Here is a 20,680-nt window from a genome sequence, read left to right on the forward strand (position 1 = left end):
CTTCATCCTAAGTCTGAATATTTATTAAAACCAACAAACCGTGCTGTCCAATGGGACAGATACAGCAGAAGGCAAGGAGACCAGAATAGGCAAAACCAGAGGCAGAATCATGCCCTAAGTGGCTGTAACTCATAAGGCAGGCAGGTAGGGGCTGTCTAGGGCAGGCTGAGGTTGGTGGGGCAGTGCCCCATTTGCACAAGCCCCCACTGATAAAAAAAAACCTCTAACAAACTTAGAAGCTTTTCTAGCTTCTCCATCACAGCTTGTCTGAATGCACTTGCTAGACAGCTAAAGTAGCTAGAAACCTGAAATTAGACTGCTTGTTCAAGAGCCGATCCATCATCACCAACTCATAGACACATAAGAAGACTGAAGATCCCCTTTCAAGTGATAATCCTTCTCAAAAAACCACAAAAAAATCCACCTTACTGTAACACAGAGATATTGCCAGAAGAGGCTGACTCACAGAATTTGTTGTTGTTGTTGTTGCTGCTGCTGTTATATTTTTAAATATCCCACCTTTCCCCAGACTGGGACTCACAAGGCAGCTTACAGAAAAAAAATACAAAAACACAGATAAAAGTAGTGAAAGCTAAAAACATAGAAAAGATGATAATTTAAAAGGAATTGTCTTTTTTCTTTTTTTACGTTTGCTAGTTTTAATTCTACAGTGGTACCTCAGGTTAAGTACTTAATTCGTTCCGGAGGTCCGTTCTTAACCTGAAACTGTTCTTAACCTGAAGCACCACTTTAGCTAATGGGGCCTCCTGCTGCCGCTGCGCCGCCGGAGCCCGATTTCTGTTCTCATCCTGAAGCAAAGTTCTTAACCTGAAGCACTATTTCTGGGTTAGCGGAGTCTGTAACCTGACGCATATGTAACCTGAAGCGTATGTAACCTGAGGTACCACTGTATTAGCATTAAAACTATGTATCTTCTAATTCTATTAAAAATACAGGCAGCAGCAACAACAAAAATATCACAGCACCAGCCCTTTCCTTAAAAACAGTCAGTTCCTAAAGACCTAAAGAATCAGTCTAACTTTCCCAAGAAGAGAGTTCCAAAGTCCATTTTCATATGTCTTGGGAGGCCAGCTACAGTTATACCAACTGAGTAGCATTAACACCCCCAAAGGCTCTTGTTTCTCCCACAGCCACATCCTTGAGGTCAAGGAGAGATCCTGCAAGTCTCACTTTCCGCTTGCTGTTTTGCTTCTGGCCCACATCACTGCATTTCAGCTCCCAACTCAGGTTCTTTCCTTCTGACAATCTCTGAGTTCAGGGAGGTGCCCCACCCATTTTTCATCTGGCACAGAGCTCCCTTTCCTTTGTTCTCTTAATGCCCCATCACCCAGGTGATCACCTCCTTGGGCTTATGTTTTAACATTTGCTGGAACCAGGGATTAGAAGGAACTCCCTCCCCCCCCCAAACTCATAAATATATGAAGTCCCACCATGCTGTCAACTTTTATTGAGTTTTCTTTTAAAATATCTGTGGTTTCACATATTTTCTAAGTTTCAACCTTAATACAGTGGTACCTCGGGTTACATACGCTTCAGGTTACAGACTCCGCTAACCCAGAAATAGTGCTTCAGGTTAAGAACTTTGCTTCAGGATAAGAACAGAAATTGGGCTCCGGCGGCACAACAGCAGCAGGAGGCCCCATTAGCTAAAGTGGTGCTTCAGGTTAAGAACAGTTTCTGGTTAAGAACGGACCTCCGGAACGAATTAAGTACTTAACCCGAGGTACCACTGTAACAGTATGTTGCTCTCTGTACAGCTGTGATTTCGGGGAGACCTGGACGGTGAACCTACTCAAGCAGCTATCTGGGAGAGAGAAAGAAAGTAGATTGCAAGGAGATTTGTTCTGACAGAGCCTGGGAAGGATCCCAGCTCTTTTAAGGTAAATACCATAACTTACTGGACAAGTGTTTGGCAATTATATAAATACTGGCAAAAGTCAAGCAAAGCTAAAAAGAGGCGCTGCCTTACAGCTGCTAAGGAAAACTCCAGGTCGTTTTCTTGTTCTTGCCTGCCATATATGGGCTATTCCATGACATTTCTGTAATGCTTTGCAGTGTGGCACATCTCATCCCTGAAGAGAAATTTGTGTGCAGGTTGACAGGGGTTTCTCCTAAAGAAAGGTAGAATCAGATGCCTTCCCCCCCCCCTTCATGCTGTCTGGCACCTTGTCCCTTTATGCACGGTGCTCCAAGGATAGCCAGAAAAATAGGAACAGCAGGCCCATAAAGCCATCAAGCACAAACTGATAGACAGATGACTCCATCATTCTTAGTGTTTCAGGGGACAGGGAGGAAACAAACACCGCCCACTTCCACCTTATTCTGGAAAAAAATCACTGTCCCTGTGTGTTGTGCACTGACAGTGTTCTTGAGGTAAAAGGCTCTTCCCAATACGTAATCCCAATACGTTCAAAGATTGCTGCCCTCTTCTAATTATGAACAAACTGGTTCCTTGTCTCTCTCTACATCTTCACTTGGTTTTGGGGGGGTTTGATGAGTCACTGTTTTTGTTGATTTGGAAATATTTTGGTTTTGATGATGTTGGCATTTTTCAGCGGCTTAATGTGTCTTTGTGGATTTTGCATGTACAAGTTCATTGATGTAAGCTGTTTTGGAATTTTCTTCTCCAGGGGGAAAAAGTGGGACCTAAGTTAAAAAAAAGAGGGACGCAGGTAGTGCTGTGGGTTAAACCACAGAGCCTAGGACTTGACAATCAGAAGGTTGGCGGTTCAAATCCCCGTGACGAGGTGAGCTCCCATTGCTTCGTCCCTGCTCCTGCCAACCTAGCAGTTTGAAAGCACGTCAAAGTGCAAGTAGATAAATAAGTACTGCTCCGGCGGGAAGGTAAACGGCGTTTCCGTGCACTGCTCTGGTTCGCCAGAAGTGGCTTAGTCATGCTGGCCACATGACCTGGAAGCTGTACACCGGCTCACTCGGCCAATAAAGCGAGATGAGTGCTGCAACCCCAGAGTCGGTCACAACTGGACCTAATGGTCAGGGGTCCCTTTACCTTTTTAAGTTAAAAAAAGAAAGAAAGAAAAAAACAAACCAGCATATTCAGGGAAAGATGGGTGGTGGCGGTGGGCAAGCTGTCTTTCAGCATAATTCATCTGCCAGAAGTGGCCTAAGCGACAAAGACGTTATTAAGTTCTCTAAAGAAACCCAGGGTTCACTGGAACACAAATTGGAAACCACACCGCATAGGACAGGGGTGGATAACCTGTGGCACTAGGTTGCATGAGGCTTTCGGCCTAATGTCAAACCCCTTTTTGCAGGCTGTTTCCTAATGACCTCTGGCAATCTGTCCCACCCTTGGCTGTCTGATGGGTAACGGCAGGGGAGGGGTTGCAGAAAGAGAGAGAAAAGAGGGTGGCAGAAAGCAAGAAGTTATGCCCTCCTTTCACTGTGGCCATTGGCAGAGTAAAAGCTGCACATCCTGGGTCTAAGGTACCAATTGATAGTACAGTGGCACATCGGGTTACATACACTTCAGGTTACATACGCTTTAGGTTACAGAGTCCGCTAACCCATAAATATTACCTCAGGTTAAGAACTTTGCTTCAAGATGAGAACATAAATCGTGCTCCAGCGGCACGGCAGCAGCAGGAGGCCCCATTAGTTAAAGTGGTGCTTCAGGTTAAGAACAATTTCAGGTTAAGAACAGACCTCCGGAACGAATTAAGTACAGTGGTACCTCAGGTTAAGAACGTAGTTCGTTCTGGAGGTCTGTTCTTAACCTGAAACTGTTCTTAACCTGAGGTACCACTTTAGCTAATGGGGCCTCCCGCTGCCGCCACAAGATTTCTGTTCTGATCCTGAAGCAAAGTTCTTAACCCGAGGTACTATTTCTGGCTTAGCAGAGTCTGTAACCTGAAACGTATGTAACCTGAATCGTATGTAACCCGAGGTACCACTGTACTTAACCTGAGGTACCACTGTACTAGAAAATGAAGCATAGGTGATAGGTACTGTGTTACCTCTAGTACCCAAGAGCCACTCATTTGTAAAAAGAGACACGATGCTGTCTTCTTACTTGGTTGGCCTCGTAATGCCTAGCAGAAACAGTCTGTGGTGTGTTATTTGCTTAGTGTGTCTCCCTGTTCCTGCTATCTTACATTGCCACAACTAGGAACCCGCCCCCTGCTCTGAAACAGAGTCTAAACACCAAGCTGGATGTGATGCAAAAGTTCCGTGACTGGAATGCCCACATTGTTTTTCCTTTCTGAAAAGTCTGCCCTAAAGGACCCTTATCTGAAATATGTACAAAGCACAGGACGGCAGGCCTCCAAGATTCCCCTCCTCTGCATAATTTCCTTGCGTCTCTCCCCACCCTCAAACCCTACGCAGTGCTATTTTGCCCTTACTGAGAAAACTTGTGTTGCCCATATTTATTTTTCAAATAAGGGAAAAAAGAACAGCTTGGGGTTTCAGTGGGAAAACAGTATGGAAGGAAGGGTTAAGAACTCTCCTCACTGCATAGGCCCAGGTCTGGATTGTGCCCTTCCCCTCGGCTGCGTTTTGCAAAAGAAAAAAAAACAACATTGGAAATTCCTTTTATATCACTTCTAGTTTGACCCTAAAATATATTATTTTAGCACTCTTTTGGGTCCATAATGTCAAAATATTGTGGGGCATGTATGTGTGTTTGAAATTAACATAGATATTCTAATGATTTTGTGGGATGTGGTTCTTTCAACTACTGTCATAAAAATAAAAGTCAAAGTCAAAGAATATGAAGACGCAGCCTCCTTCACACACTGAATCAACAGATTGAAACGGCTTCAAAGGAGCCACTTGTGTGCTGTGCTGTACTGTCAGCAGTGAGCTGTGCCTTTAGAAATGTTAGAACCATTATAAATCCTTTCTGATCTTCAGACTTATTTTTAGTGACATGAGGCAGGTATCATGTTGATCAGCCTCAGCGTGAAGCCTTCCTAGATCTAATGACTTTTGGATTTGATGCAAATTGTTGGGCTGATTTATTTATCTGTGCTTGTAGAAATGATAATGATAATTAATAGGGAAAATCGTCTGCGTAAGAAGAACCTGCAGGATCAGGCCAATGGCCCATTGAGTCCAGCATCCTGTTCTCACAGTGGCCACCCGGATGCCTGTGGGAAATGTACAAGCAGGATCCATGCACAAGAGCCATCGCCCCTCCGGCAGTTTCCAGGGACTGATTGTTGTTGTTGTTTAGTCGTTTAGTCGTGTCCGACTCTTCATGACCCCATGGACCAGAGCACGCCAGGCACTCCTGTCTTCCACTGCCTCCCGCAGTTTGGTCAAACTCATGCTGGTAGCTTCGAGAACACTGTCCAACCATCTTGTCCTCTGTCGTCCCCTTCTCCTTGTGCCCTCCATCTTTCCCAACATCAGGGTCTTTTCCAGGGAGTCTTCTCTTCTCATGAGGTGGCCAAAGTACTGGAGCCTCAGCTTCACAATCTGTCCTTCCAGTGAGCACTCAGGGCTGATCTCCTTAAGAATGGATAGGTTTGATCTTCTTGCAGTCCATGGGACTCTCAAGAGTCTCCTCCAGCACCAGAATTCAAAAGCATCAATTCTTCAGCGATCAGCCTTCTTTATGGTCCAGCTCTCACTTCCATACATCACTACTGGGAAAACCATAGCTTTAACTATACGTGGCTGGTAGCCATCAATAGTTTTTTTCTCCATGAATTCATGTAATACTCTTAAAAGTCATCCATCACTGCCTCCTGTGGGAGAAACTTCCATAGTTTTAACGATGTGCTGTGTGAAGTACTTTATTTTATCTGTCCCAAATCTTCAAAAATTCACCTTCCACAAGTTTCAGTGTTTTGAGGGTGAAAACCATTTTCTATCCACTTTCACCCTCACATGCATGATTTTATAAACTTCTATCATGTCAACTCTCACTTGCTTTTTCTATAAACCAGGAAGTCCCAAAGGCTGCCGCCTTTTCTCATGGGGGGGGGGGGTTTGCTCCACCCCATTGATCATTTTGGCTGCCCTTTTCCCAAGTGTACAAATACCCTTTTGGAGGTGAGCCAACCAGAACTGTATTCAGTACAGTGGTACCTCGGGTTACAGACGCTTCAGGTCATGCGATTTCGGGTTGCGCACTGTGCCAAACCTGGAAATACCGGAACGGGTTACTTCTGGGTTTCGGTGCTCGCGCATGCGCAGAAACACTAAATCACGTTTTGCGCATGCGCAGAAGCGCCAAATCGCAACCCGCATGTGCGCAGACGCAACGCTGCAGGTTGCGAATGTGCCTCCCGCACGGATCACAATCGCAAATTGAGGTTCCACTGTATCCCAACTGTGGCCCCCTCAAACATTCTATGGGGGGGTTTGAAGGGATCTCGACCCCAAGGCGTTGGCTCCTTCCAACTCTCTGACTTCAACCCCCCCCCCAAAGGCGCACGCTCTTCCATTGTCGCCAGAGACAGACGGACGCCAACAACCTGGGTTCGAGCCCCACTAGGGGGCTGGACTAGATGCCCCTCGTGGGTCCCCCTTCAAGTCTACGGCGAAGCAAGTTCACACGACCACTTGTCATTTGCCGCTGGGTTTGGGAGTCATCACCCTGCGAAGCTCCTCCTTCCCCAAGCCTCGACGCCTTGCTTTCTGACCCGCCTCTCTTCACGTGCTGGGGCCGGAGGGTTGCTGAGGGGGCTTCCTCTCCTCTCCTCTCCCTCGCCATTAGTCGACACCCCCAACACCCCCCCCCTCCTCCTCCTCCGCTCCCTCCCACGTCGTCCCAGGGAGTGGGCGCCAGGCGCGCGAGCCACCTTCCCCGCCAACCAGAGCCAGGCGCGCAGGCGAGGAGCTCGCGGCTCTTCCCCTCACGGAAAAAGAAGCCGCCGCGCGCCGCCGCCGCCTCTTTCCCGCCCCTCGCGCGGCTCGCTCGGGGTCTCTCTCGCCGTCCGGGAAGCCCTGCATGCTGCTGAAGCAGCTGCCGCTGCCGGTGGCCAGGGCGAGAGCCCCGCTGCTTCTTCGCCTCGCCTTGGCGCGCTCGCCTGCCCCGCAGCAGCAGCAGCACCTCAGCCCAGACGCGCCGCGGACGGGAGAGGCGAGGAGGAGGCGGCGGCGGCGGGCCAGGGCGCTCCGGACCGGCGGAGGGCACCATGAACAGCGCCAAAGGCGAGCAGGAGCACAGCCCCGCCGAGCCGAACCTGCAGGAGGAAGAGGTACCTGCCGCCGGAGGGGAGGCGGGCGGGCCAAAGGCGCTGCCTCCCGGGCTTTCGCTTCGGAGCGCGGGGGCGGCGTGCGCCATGGGCTTGTCCGGGGAGCCCTGGAAAAAGTTTGGGGGGAAGGGGGGGGAGCGCTTCCAAGCAGGGCAGCCGTAGAGCTTTTCGGACACCCCCCCCCATCCCTGCCACCCAACCCAACTAGCCCGTCCCTTAAAACGCATTGACACCGAAGCTGTTCGCTCCGTCCGCTTTGGAGAGGTTGCGCAACGCTTGGAAAACGAAAGGCGCGCCGAAGGTTCCCCGAAGCAACTAAGTTTGACCTTAGTTTGAACGGGGAAAGTGGGGTGGTTGGGGGGGGGGACATGGGAGGCGAACACTGTGTTTTCTCCTTCCTTTCCTCTCTTGTGTTCGTGCGCTTTCTCCCTGTAACCGACTTGTCCCCCGACTCCCCACATTAAAAGCAGAGTACTCCTTTTAAAAGAAAGGCAAGCCAGGCGCTCTGATTAATAGATAACGTATCGAGCGCATTCTTTCCCGATGAGTTAAGATGCAGAGAACTTGCACTTGGGCAAATCTTAATTCAGAGCCACCTTGGGGAAAGGTCGTAGTCAAAAAAAAGCAAAGCGTGGCAAAACACGCAAATGAAGTTGGCGATACGGTTTGGCAATATCGGTAAATGGTTTAACTCAGTAATAAAGCAGTGCGAGTGGTTTCCATCGTTCGAGATTGTTGTACTGTATTGTGTTGCCCGTTTATGGTTCAACCCTATATGCCTACTCAGAAGCAAGCCCATACTGTTCAGTGGAAAACACTCCTAGGTAGGGTTGCGTATCTCATAGGATTGTATATCTCATAACATAAGTAATTTCCTTGAAATACTTGTGAGTTCTTGTAAGTTTGAGGTACTAAGCCAGGCTTTATGTCTTAACCACCACATCCCACTTATACACTGTCTACTCAATTTAAACCTCCCTGTGTGTGTTTTGAATATTACAACCTTAGAATGGGATAGGTAGCCTGTGAATTTATAACGCCTACAGCATTTCTGTTCACAGTCTTTTTTTGCAGGGTGATAAACAGTCAAAACTCAGTGTAGTAGGACCTTAGGCATTTTGTTGGAGGAAACTTTGCTTTTCCTTGAAGTAGACTAATCCACAAAACCTTAGTGCTGGGATGATATTGTTAGTCTTTAAGGTGCCATAAGACTCTTTGGTGCTGTTGTTGTTTTGCTACACAGCTCCAAAATAAAGAAAGATGGTTACTCTTGAGCAGGGGTCAGCAAACTTTTTCATCAGGGGTCCACTCTCCCTCAAACCTTGTGGAGGGCCGGACTATATTTTTTTGGGGGGGTGGGAGAATGAATTCCTATGCCCCACAAATAACCCAGAGATGCATTTTAAATAAAATGACACATTCTAATAATGTAAAAACATGGTGATTCCCGGGCCATCCGTGGGCCGGATTTAGAAGGTGATTGGGCCAGATCCTACCCATGCTCTTGAGGCTGGGAACCTGTTTGGGAAATAATTAAGGCAGTAAACTACCCAGATTAACACTTCAAGCCTATTATAAAGTGCTGCTGATTCACAGATCCTAGAAGGATGAATGTTGGTTGCATGGAACAAAACACATTTTCTTAAAAGAAAAACATTTCCTTGTATCATGTATTCATTCTGCCTATCTGTGGGAATTACCATATATTTATAGGAACACGAATATGTAGGTTTCTTCATCTATTACTATATATAGGCTTCTAAGCATCAGTTCAGTTTGTTTTAACGTGGTAACTTGCCCATATAGGTAAGAATGAAAATTCTAATGTTTGCATTGTTTTTCAGGTTGCCGCCAAGTGCTAACCAGATAGTGCTTGCGATCAGCAACATAAACCGCTATGAAATATGTATATGTATGAACATTAGTTACTATACTGATTAATTAATTTTAGGCATGGTTTGGACAAACTTTGAAAATTTTGTATTAGTAGAAGTTCCCTTTTGGGAACTCCTGCAATGTGCTTAAATTCGGCATAAGCTTGCCTTGTATAGCAGCCGTGATATTTGTTAATGGGGTTGGTGGTTGAGAATCTTCATTGCCCTATCCCCTTAGTTAAAGGAAGAATTTTTAATGATTTAATAATCTTGTTAGCGGCGAAATCTGGTGGTGGCTCGGAAAATATTTATGGTGCAACCTGTTGTCCTGTGATGATGTGCAACGAGGTATTGTAACAATGCATTCATACACGGCTTTGATGCTGTGTGTTTCCTTTTGGCTTCTGGTGTCAGCCTTGGGACATGCTTGGCTCCTGAAATCCCAATGGAGAACATTTTCAGTGGGTTTTGGGGGGAAAGAAGTTATTGGTGCTGCACTACCTAAGTATTTTCCTGGTTCCTATCATTTCACCATTGGCAGCAAATAAGTAATGAATGGGAAGCCAAGGATGGAAGGAGAATATGGGAGTCCAGAGGCACTTCTGTTGTTCACCTACCACCTGTCTGCCATTTGTTTGGTGGTATTAGTTTTCTAAGGACCTTCTAATAGTGTTGGGCATGGGCAGAGGATTACATTAACTTCTGACCCTATTCCAACCTTACAGTTTATGGTTCGTTTATATAAACGTGACTTAAATCTCGGCAACCTCACATCTCCTAGAGATCTGTGCTACCATAGATAAACCATTTGGAGGTAGTGCTGACATCAGTGCCACTTTACAGCAGAAGCCTCAAACAAAGAACAAGACCCTATCTCAAAGAGCTTTCAGCCTAAAGTTTGATGGCAACTGTGCAGCAGGTTAGCAGTGCTTCTGAAACAGATAACTGTTCAGTGTACTGTATCAGTCGTGGATTTTATACTTCAGTGTTTTAAATTCACTTGTACTTAACTTTGTATGTAGAGAAATAGCATTCTGATGTCAGACTGTGGTAAATGGGCAGTGTGGGAAAAGGAAGTGGGTGAAAGTGAAAATCGGACGTAGCGCTGATGAAGGACCATATTTCCATTAATTATCTCATCCTTCACTTGTACACACCAGCTTGTTTCATTCATATGTTTGCATTCTTCCATTATCCCACAGTTTCTGCGCAATAAGGTGCACACATTTGCTACCATTAATTTATTGATATATATTTTATGCAGAGTTTAGTTCGTTTATTTCCTTGGGCTAGGGAAATGTAAAAGTCTGTGAGGTGGATTGCTGCTTCCACTAAATACAGGGAATGGAAGTGGAGGGCCAGAGTACATGTTACATGGGAGGTCTGTGATTGGATATCCCAATTTATTTTTCTTTACTTAGAAACTTCCAGGGTGCATGTGTTCCTAGTGTGATCCGGGAAATGGTACTGGTAGTATTTAATGCTTTCTTAGTACCATTTTGTCAATGTAAACCCCATTGCTCAAACTATTAGCCAAATTGTGGGGGAAGACCATTTGTGACTGCCTGTTCCCCCCATAGGGTAATAGCATCTCTGTGTGGTTAAATTGAAGGGTTAAACACATCTTCCCTAGTGGTTCGCAACCTTTTTTTTGGCTATGTCCCATCTAAGCATCTCTAAAATCCTGATACCCCCCCCCCCATGACATATAATTCTTATTACTCAAAAAGTGAACTCCTATTCACGTGGAAGAAGCCTAAAAGGCCATTAATTTGGTCTACACAAGCTTCCAAATCCGCCCTCTAAAAATCAAATTGCACCCGTGTGGGGCATGTGCCCCACGTCGGGAACCACTGCCCTGGAGCTATTGCCCTGATCAAATGAAGAACCCTCCTCAATAAGGAGCGGCTGCTTTGAAGTAAACAAAAAGTTTAGCAAATCTTCCTCATCTCTTCTACTTTGGCTCTGAGGTGCATTTCCCCCCCCCCCCCAAGGACAACTCAGTAAGTTCATGGCTAAGATGTGAGCCCAGGTTTCGAATTCTAGATCCTACCTCTCTTTGCCGAGCCAAATGTCCCTCATAACCTGCAGCATCGCTTAACAAATTGAGGAACCTTCAGGGCTGTAGTTGGTGTTATGTACTGAAGTTCTCACCCTGGGCCAGCAGGGGGATACTGTAGATAGTTTTCACTCAGGTCCGCATATGCAAATAAGGAATTGAAAGTGACGTTCAATGATTGGATAGTTACAGAAAGTTGTTACTGTTGCCCTGTAGTTGAGCTCTATATAAGCAGGCTGGCTGAACCCTTCAATTCAGTTCAGTTCAGTTCTGGCCTGTGAATAAACAAGAGCTGTCTGAAGAACCGTTGTGTCGTCTGATATGTTCACCCACAACTTAACAGTTGGCACCTGTCTTGTTCATGTCTTGAAGTTAGGCTGATAAACTGTGTGTAGAGTTGCCAGAACAGACATGCAATCAGAACAGTGCATGTTGAGGAGAGAATAGGGGATTGGCGCCGTAAGAACCTTTCATCAAAACTTACGATTTAAAATAGAGCAGAAGGCCGAGACCTGTAGTTACTCTAGCAGCTGAAAAAGAGACTAGTCATTTCTAATAACTGTTCTAAGAAAGGGAGAAATTGCCTGAAATGATGTTTTCTAACCACTGTGTAGTATATAGTTGGTGCCTGAAACATCACTGTTAAGGACTGTTTCTCACGTCGGTGCAAACGGAACTCCCTTCTGATGGAAGGACCAGGTCTTGTTGTGATGATATCTAGGTATGCTGAGCCAATACAATAGTAATTTACCACCTAGTATGGTCTTTTTGTTTATTAAAAACGAGTTACCCTCTGAATTACTGGTATAGGTTTTTACTGCTGTGCGGTTGTCTGCCAGATGGTAAGACTCTCTACATGGTGAGTTGGTTGTTGCTGGATATAGAGCAAAAATGACAGTGGCATTCCCCTGAGCTGGGTGGCAAACGTTCAAGTATATTCTTCTTCAGGTATTGCTAATCTTCCGTATCTTTTCTTGGTGGCCTATCAGTTTTTGTTATTTCCAAGTTCTGTTGCTGTTTGAAGTGACTTTACCTTTCTGAGCTGCAATTTAGAAGATTTTTGTGTGTCAGTGCCTGTGCTTAAGTAACCCCTCCCCCCAGATATCAGCCTCGGTGTGTCTGAAGTTGTAATTTTAGCAAGTGTAGATATGAGTGTCATAGGACAGATCTTTACTATACATTGTAAGCTCATCCAGTACACATAGTGCTTAGAATTGTAGATCTGGGGAGGGGGGACTACAGTTCCCAGGATTATTGGGGGGGGGAGAGTCATGTGCCTTAAATGTGCATTTGATGTGCTTTAAAAATATTGTGTGCTCATATTTCATCTTACTATTTATATTGTTTCATAAACAGTGGTAGTTTTCAGTATTTGATTTGGCTTTGAAAAACTCTGCTATGGAGATAGTTTACACATAGGCATGAGCAATCTAATTGAATCCAAATTGTGAATGCAGTGGTACCTTGGTACTCGATCAGCTTGGCTCCCGAACAAATCGGCTCCCCAGCGCCACAAACCCGGAAGTGAGTGTTCCAGTTTGTGAACGTTTTTTGGAAGCTGAATGTCCGACGTGGCTTCCACTGCTTACGGTTGAGTGCAGGAAGCTCCTGCAGCCAATCGGAAGCCGTGCCTTGTTTTCCGAATGGTTTCGGGAATGGATTATTGAAGTTTGAGAACCAAGGTACCACTGTAATGTATGATTACACAGTACAGTAAGGAACCTAGCTATGGAGACTCATATGCATATCTTCTTGGCTGGATCAGAAAGCTTTGGAATGAAGTAGGTGCACATTTCAGACAGCTAGTCTAGGTCAATGTAGGATTTGCGTTCTGGACCTTCACATTCTCTGTAGGTCTTGTTGACTTTTTTTTTCAAAGTAGGCAATACACTTTTTTTAAAAAGTCAACGACCTACAGAGTTCCAGATGTGGATTTCATAGCAAGCTAAAATGGTGATGATAATGCAACCATCCTATCTCTGCTGTGTTAATTAACACCTGTGCATGGGACGTGAAACCGTTGTCTTGAATCAAGCTTAAACAAAAAGAATCAAACCTCTTGATAAGTTCTGGATGATTTGTATTTATCACCAATTAATGCTGTTGTGAAAGGTCACAGTATTTACCTTCCGTATTTACAGTATATTACGTAGAATTATTGCAAGCTGTACTATTCACATTTCATAGCTGTTTGACCTCCCTGTTTTTCTGTTTATACCTCTGTAATATATGCATGTATGTACGTATACACTCTCTCCCCTGGGCCATAGGAGGATAATCTTTCATGCATCAGATGAAATAAACTCTGTTCATGAGAGCTTGTTCCCAGACTCTCCCTCCCCTTTTAGATGCCTTTTTCTTCTTTTCAGCTCATTGCTCAACAACAGTATCTTCATGAACATACATTTTCATATTTATTTAACTGCTGTAGTTATTTAAAAATATTTACAGTCTTCCATTCATCTATTCACATACCAGATGGGATACAAAACATAAATTAAAAAACACACAACAATAGAAACCCACCATTCAAAGTACACAAAAGCAGTTAAAAGCAACAGGTCAGGCTAAACAGCCATTAAAATGCCTGGGCAAATAATTGAGTTTAAACCTGGTGCTAGAATGATGTCAGCACTAATTGCACCTGTGAGTGAAGGGCATTCCACATTCCCGGTGCCACCACCAAAAAGGCTGTATTCCTCACCATGGGCTCACCCGCAGCAGTCAAATGCAGAGAAAAGCCTTTTAAGACATCATAGTTACAGTCAGCTTAGCATAAGGGAAAGGTGTTCCTTTGGGTATTTTCATCCCAAGCCTTTTCGGGCTTTAGATGCAGGTGCCAGCACTTTGAATTGGATTTGGAAGAGAATAGAATCAGTGGGATAAGATTCCACCCAGCTGCACCATTTGAACACTTCCAGGTGGTCTTCAGTGGCAGCCCCATGTACAGTGCATTGCAGCAATTCCCTTTGGGAGGTTACAAGAATGTGGGTCACTGTGAACAAACTGTTCACTGTCAAGGAGCAACTGCAGCTGGCAAAGCAGCTGGCTCTGGGGAAAAGCACTCTGTGCCACTGAGGCCACCTGTGTTAATGGTGACAATGCTGGATCCAGGAATACCTGCACACAGTGTACCTTTTCCTTTAAGGTGAGTACAACCCTATCTGGAAAAAGCTGCCTGCCTGATTCCACAGACATGAGAACCACTTAATCCTACTCGTGATTCATTGTCAGTTTATTGGCTTTCATCCAGCCCATCACCAAATACAAACCCTAGTTCAGAAACCGCATAGCTTCACTTGACTAAGCTGACAGATGGAAATAGGTTCCATCTGCATCATTCGTGGTCTTGTTCAAGGCTCCAGAAGCCTTGATTCTGGCAAGGGACACCTTTCCCCCCTTTCCTACTCTCCTGAAATCTTCCACAACTGCGCTGCTTGGTGCTAAACAGCTCAGGATTGGTGCTGGCTCACAGCCCCTGAATCTGAGCGTTTTATTTTTGAACAGTAGGACAGGACTTCCCAAACTGTGGTCTGAAGGATCAGTGCTTCACACAGGTGGCTTGCAGCATGTCTGTGAAGAACACTTACCATTTGACTTCTGTGGATTTCAAACTGCAGTACAATAAAATACATACAATGTAAGAAATCAAGGAAGCAATAAAAATGCGATTGAAAGTCACACAGCTTCTAACACAGCATATATGATCGCTGCAGCAGGCTCAAGAATCATTAAGTGGTCTAAGACCATCAGCAAATTTCAGTAGCAGGAGAAGTATAGTATGGGGAAGAGAGGAGGGTTTTTTTATTTTGGTGCACACCATTCCGCTGACTCTTAATGTTCAACTTCTAGGATACTGTTATAGAAGGATTAAGGGGCCTTTTTGACTCCATAGGCCAAATCCTTATCAGGGTCTGCCTTTTGGGCCAAATTTGACAGGTGTGTGTGGGGAGGGACGATCCTGCTTAGTGTTGGGTTTGGTTGTGTGAGAGAACACTCACATTCACCTGGACCAAGCAAATTCACTTTCCCTTCACATCAGCTGAGGCCCTGTGTACCTGAAGGAGCGTCTCCACCCACATTGTTCAGCCCAGACACGGAGGTCCAGTTCCGAGGGCCTTCTGGCGGTTTGCTCACTGTGAGAAATAAAGTTACAGAGAACCAGGAAAAGGGCCTTCTTGGTAGTTGTGCCCGCCCTGCGGAACACATTTCCATCAGATGCCATCATTCCCTATAACAGTGCCTATCAACTTGGAAACAAAATGGAACATCTCCGAAACCAGATAATGGTTTCTACTCCATTGAAGGATCTGCTGTTGAGTGCTAGATAGGTGATATTTTAAATAAAAAAACCCAGTCATCTCAGAATCTTACCTGCTCTGGTTTTGGGACATTGAAATAAGATGTTATAATTCATTGGAATGACTGCTGGGTTTGAAATTAAGAGTCGATAATAATTTTAATAATAATAATATGCAAAGCAGGGGGATGGGTTGAGTTATGTTCTGTTACAGGGGCTGTTACAAAGATGAAGGGAGCAGGCAACATTATATCAACGTACTGGTCATCTGTTTAACTGAGGTATATGTTTGTGTTATGGTGCCTGTACAATTTTGAAACTATATGTATATAAATCAGTTCATTTCTTCAATGGTGGTTATGCGTAAACGTGACCTGCATGATTCCTATATTCTCGAAGCTGAGAAATTATGTATGGAAATTCATCCATCTGAGTTTGAACACTAAAAACAACAACAACCTCTTATACCTTCAACACAGGCCTGTAAAATTGCTGCGTGCCTCTGGCAAGTTACAAGCCTCTCTGAATGGGAGAAGGTTTGATAAGTTAGACAAGTATCAGTCCTCGCTACCCCATCAATTAACATGCCAAAAATTGCCAACATAGATCGGGCGTGGGCAATTTGGGGAAGTGTTTTCTTTTTTCAAAGCCTAGAAATATTGTATGCCTCTTCTTTTTTTTGCAGTGTTGCACCAATCTGAAATATGTTCCAGATATGGATTATAGGGCACAAGGATAGTAAAAGGAGGGAAAATTGCATTCCTACTCCACCAGACTTAATTGTTCATTTAAAGCATGGTTGTTGGCATTGTGGATTTTAGTGTTTTTCTCCCCATAGTAGTACGTCTGGAGGTCAGTAGTGTTATTATTTTTTGTAAGACCTTTAGCTGAGATAAATATTGGTTGAGCCCACTTTTTGGTAAGGAAAATAGCATGGAGATCTTTGGAGTTAAGACTTTCAGACCCAAAATGCTTCACTTTAGTGATGTTTTCATGATTCTGTATGATTGCTTCTTTCATGATTGCTTCTGTTGGGAAGCAAGCCCCACTGAGTTCAGCGCACTTTTACAGTGGTACCTCAGGTTTACATATGCTTCAGGTTACATACGCTTCAGGTTACAGACTCCGCTAACCCAGAAATAGTGCTTCAGGTTAAGAACTTTGCTTCAGGATAAGAACAGAAATCGGGCTCCGGCGGCGAGACAGCAGCAGGAGGCTCCATTAGCTAAAGGGGTGCTTCAGGTTAAGAACAGTTTCAGGTTAAGAACGGACCTCCGGAACGAATTAAGTACTTAACCCGAGGTACCACTGTACTCCCGAGGAAGTGACAATATGACAAACTGCAGAACGGCTTGTCTGAGCTGTTCAGGGAGCAGGAGAGAGGCATTTTCATGATGGCACCATGGTTAAGATGGGCTGCTGTGACATGTGAATGAGGCAGCTTCGTATGCACATTTGAATTGGCTATGAGGGGTGTCATTGTACCTCCATGTAAAGTGAAATGGCTGCCTTGGGTTTCAGGTCTTGGATACTCTTACAGAGAAGACAGGGTGGAAAATTGACGCACCTGTCTCGTGAGATATGCTCCTCAAGGCACATTGAAATGAATGGGAGCAGCTCAAAATCTAGCAAGAATGCTATTCGCTGCAAGATATAGCTTGGTGTGTATATGCAGTGCTGAAAGCTCCAGCTTAAAAGACCCAACAGACTGCTTTATTTTTTATTACATAATAGAGCTATAATTTTAAAATATGGTTCTTAATGACTTTTTGGTTTTGGCAGAGCTACAGATATGAATGTTCAGAGCTAGGAAGTAATAGAAGCATGTCAGTGACTTAAAACTCCGTAAGAATCTTCTGCTTGTGGAACCAATAAATCATACAGAAACGTGTGTTTTATTGCAATGGTAATGTGTTAATACTGCAGATCTAGGGTTGCCATGCGTCCGGAATTTCCTGGACATAGCTGGGATTTGACCATAAGAAACAATGTCTGGATTTTCACTTTTTGAAATATGGCAACCCTAGACAAATTGGTGAATTCTAGGTCTTTAAGAGATAATTTCTGTGTAGTTGGGAAACTGTATTCTTTCATTTTTGTGGAACTCTATACCCAGCTACGGGATGCGGGTGGCACTGTGGATTAATCCACAGAGCCTAGGACTTGTCGATTGGAAGGTTGGCAGTTTGAATCCCTGCAACGGGGTGAGCTCCCGTTGTTCGGTCCCTGCTCCTGCCAACCTAGCAGTTCGAAAGCACGTCAAAGTGCAAGTAGATAAATAGGTACCGCTCCTGCGGGAAGGTAAATGGCATTTCCGTGCGCTGCTCTGGTTCACCAGAAGTGGCTTAGTCATTCTGGCCACAAGACCCGGAATCTGTACGCTGGCTCCCTTGGCCAATAAAGCGAGATGAGCGCTGCAACCCCAGAGTCAGTCACGACTGGACCTAATGGTCAGGGGTCCCTTTACCTTTATACCCAGCTAACTCTTGGGAAAAACATATTTATTATGTTTGTAATTATTTTAATGCCTTAAAATTACTTTGATGGGCCATGCACTTTATATTTAAACCTTATGTTCCAAAGAGTTGATGCTTTTCTTGGCCAAACCTGCAGATGGAAGGAGTTCATATAATGGAAGGCCCATATAAGATCAGTGTACACAGTTGGGTCTGATGAGCATTTACTGTTCCCAACCCAAATACTGCAGAAGGCCATCTAATTCAGATTTTATTTTTATCCTGACTTGTTTTTAAGAGGTGATTTAATTATTGTTTGATTTTATATCAATGTTTATATTTGATGTTAGCCACCCTGAGCCTGGTCTCAGCCGGGGAGGGTGGGATATAAATAAAAATGTAAAATAAAAAAAGTTTATCATTCAGTTCATTAAAAAAATGAACTGGCTTGGTTGGTAGTAATCTGGGCTCTAGATGGCATTAGATTACTTCTGTAGTTGGTATGTATTGCTGTTGAATGATAGGCTAATGCTGCAGGTTAACAAAATTCCAGAGATAAGAGGTAAGCTTCCCCTCTGAACCCAAAGAAATCTGAAAGTTTGCTTTGCACTTGCCATGTGTATTGAAGCTTTCATTTACTTTGGATGGTTGTAGAGGAAAGAGCCATTGGCCAGGAATTCCAAATCAGAGACATTTAATGGTTTACACAGGGTGACATTTTCAAGCTGCAAAACAGCAGATAGTAGTAGTAGTAGTAGTAGTAGTAGTAATAATAATAATAATAATAATAATAATAATAATAATAATAATAATAATTTATTTATTTATACCCCGCCCATCTGGCTGGGTTTCCCCAGCCACTCTGGGTGGCTTCCAACAAAATATTAAAATACAATAGTCTATTAAACATTAAAAGCTTCCCTAAATAGGGCTGCCTTCAGATGTCTTCAGATAGTACTTTAGTAAGGACTTGTATCTTTTTTTGCCACACAATAGTATTCAGAGTTACAAAACAGAGTAAAAGAAAACTTCATTGTTGAAATAATCTAATCTAAATCAGTTTCATTCTACCCAGTGTCTTTGGTAATCAAAAACCAGTTAAAAGATCCATGACTACTTCAGTGATAGTGCTGTATATGTAATAGACTCCGACAGGATGTTCCTAACGGAAGGTGACCAGTAGGGGTATCTGTCAGACCTCCTCATCCTTTTTCTGCTCTAAAATGGGGCTGTTTTGCCATTGAGCATTTAACTTTTGGGTTAGTGATAGATATAAATAGGTTATGATGCTGTATAAAATGAGTATAATCTCTGTATTGGAGAAGGAGGAGCTGAGCCTAAATGAACTGTAGCTTGCCTCTTAGGAGTGCCTAGTGAGATATGGCTGAGGTGAGATTTGAACTGGAGGATTTCTGGCTCACACCCTTTGGCAGCAGTCCTACACTTTCCCGTGAGTAAGTCCCATTTACATCATCGGGCCAATGAACTCAACAGAGCTTACTTCTGAACAGATATGTATAGGATTTTATCCCACGGCGCTCCACCACCATGAATAAAATATAGGTGGCTGTGTGTTCTCTAAGTGGAAGTTCATTCACTCCGTGTATTTTAATTTTTAAAACAAAAGCAGCTAGGAAAAGTATTTGTAACATAAGTTTATCTCTTGTTTCTAAAGTAAATTTATCACTTGAAACAGCTCCAAGTTTCCAAAGGCTTGTCGTACGTTCTAAGCAGGTACGCTAATCCACAGCAAAAACAAAGAGGGAAAGCATGAAGGGGGAAGTTCAGAAGATGGGAGATTAAACCCCCCCCCCCAAATGTCTTGAACCTGTTTAGAGTGAACAGGAAAACAGAAAGTGAACAGAAAAAAATCCTGAAAATTCTGAAAATATTATGCAGAAGCAACTCAAGTGCAGCAGGCAAAAACCCTTGCCTCCTTCATTGCTTTTTGGATATTTCCTCTCTTGATTTGTTCTTAATACAGCCCCTGTGCAATCCTGTGTACACTTGAGCACAGAGGTGCTTATTTCTGGACAGACGTGTGTCTTGGTTTCTGGCTGTTGTTAATGCAGCCACTCAAGACTTCATTGCTAGACCAGAACTGGAAAAACCCAAGATTATCATCCTGGGATTTAGCTCCTGACATGCAATGCCCTTCTAGTGCCTTTCTTTTGGCTTAAATGATCATAGATAACTAGAATGGCAGGTGGGGAAGTCTATAAACCTATACCACATTGCAGAGTGGCCCCATTGAACTCCTTGGGCCCGACTGACTGTTAAGTAGACATGCATAAAGGTAAAGGGACCCCTGTCCATTAGGTCCAGTCGTGGCCAACTCTGGGGTTGCGGCGCTAATCTCGCTTTATTGGCCAAGGGAGCCGGCGTTCAGCTTCCGGGTCATGTGGCCAGCATGACAAGGCGCTTCTGGCGAACCAGAGCAGCGCACGGAAACGCCATTTATCTTCCTGCCAGAGCAGTACCTATTTATCTACTTGCACTGGCATGCTTTCGAACTGCTAGGTTGCCAGGAGCTGGGACCGAGCAACGGGAGCTCACCCTGTCACGGGGATTTGAACCGCCGACCTTCTGATCAACAAGTCCTAGGCTCTGTGGTTTAACCCACAGCGCCACCTGCGTCCCTTAGACATGCATAGAACTGTGCTATTAATCTACCACTTTCTCCCCCACCCCTTGGTTTGTGGACAAATACTGTAAATAGAATGGGGGCTAGTTAAATTTGTAGAGGGGCATGTGCATGTATTGAAAAAGAGACTTAAATGTAGTCTGAAATCTGGCCCCTT

The 20,680-nt window shown here is 44.3% G+C and overlaps 1 protein-coding gene and 1 long non-coding RNA gene across 2 annotated transcripts in view; one reads left to right on the forward strand and one right to left on the reverse strand.

Annotated features, from left to right (window-relative positions):
* Positions 1–1,453: 1,453 nt before the first annotated feature.
* On the reverse strand, positions 1,454–1,901 carry LOC309332639. The gene is made up of 2 exons (XR_014152273.1): positions 1,749–1,901; positions 1,454–1,520 (listed from the first exon to the last, which is right to left on the reverse strand). It is a non-coding gene; the product is annotated as an uncharacterized lncRNA (long non-coding RNA).
* Positions 1,902–6,862: 4,961 nt separating this feature from the next.
* The window catches only part of RBPMS (RNA binding protein, mRNA processing factor), a 74,996-nt gene continuing 61,178 nt past the window's right edge, over positions 6,863–20,680 (forward strand). The window contains 2 exon segments of the mRNA XM_081845584.1: positions 6,863–7,071; positions 7,073–7,193. Coding sequence (XP_081701710.1) covers positions 6,944–7,071; positions 7,073–7,193 — 249 coding nt within the window. The 5' untranslated portion in view covers positions 6,863–6,943.

The sequence above is a fragment of the Podarcis erhardii genome (genome assembly GCF_964252035.2).
Source record: "Podarcis erhardii genome assembly, chromosome: 17".
Classification (NCBI taxonomy): Eukaryota; Metazoa; Chordata; class Lepidosauria; order Squamata; family Lacertidae; genus Podarcis; species Podarcis erhardii.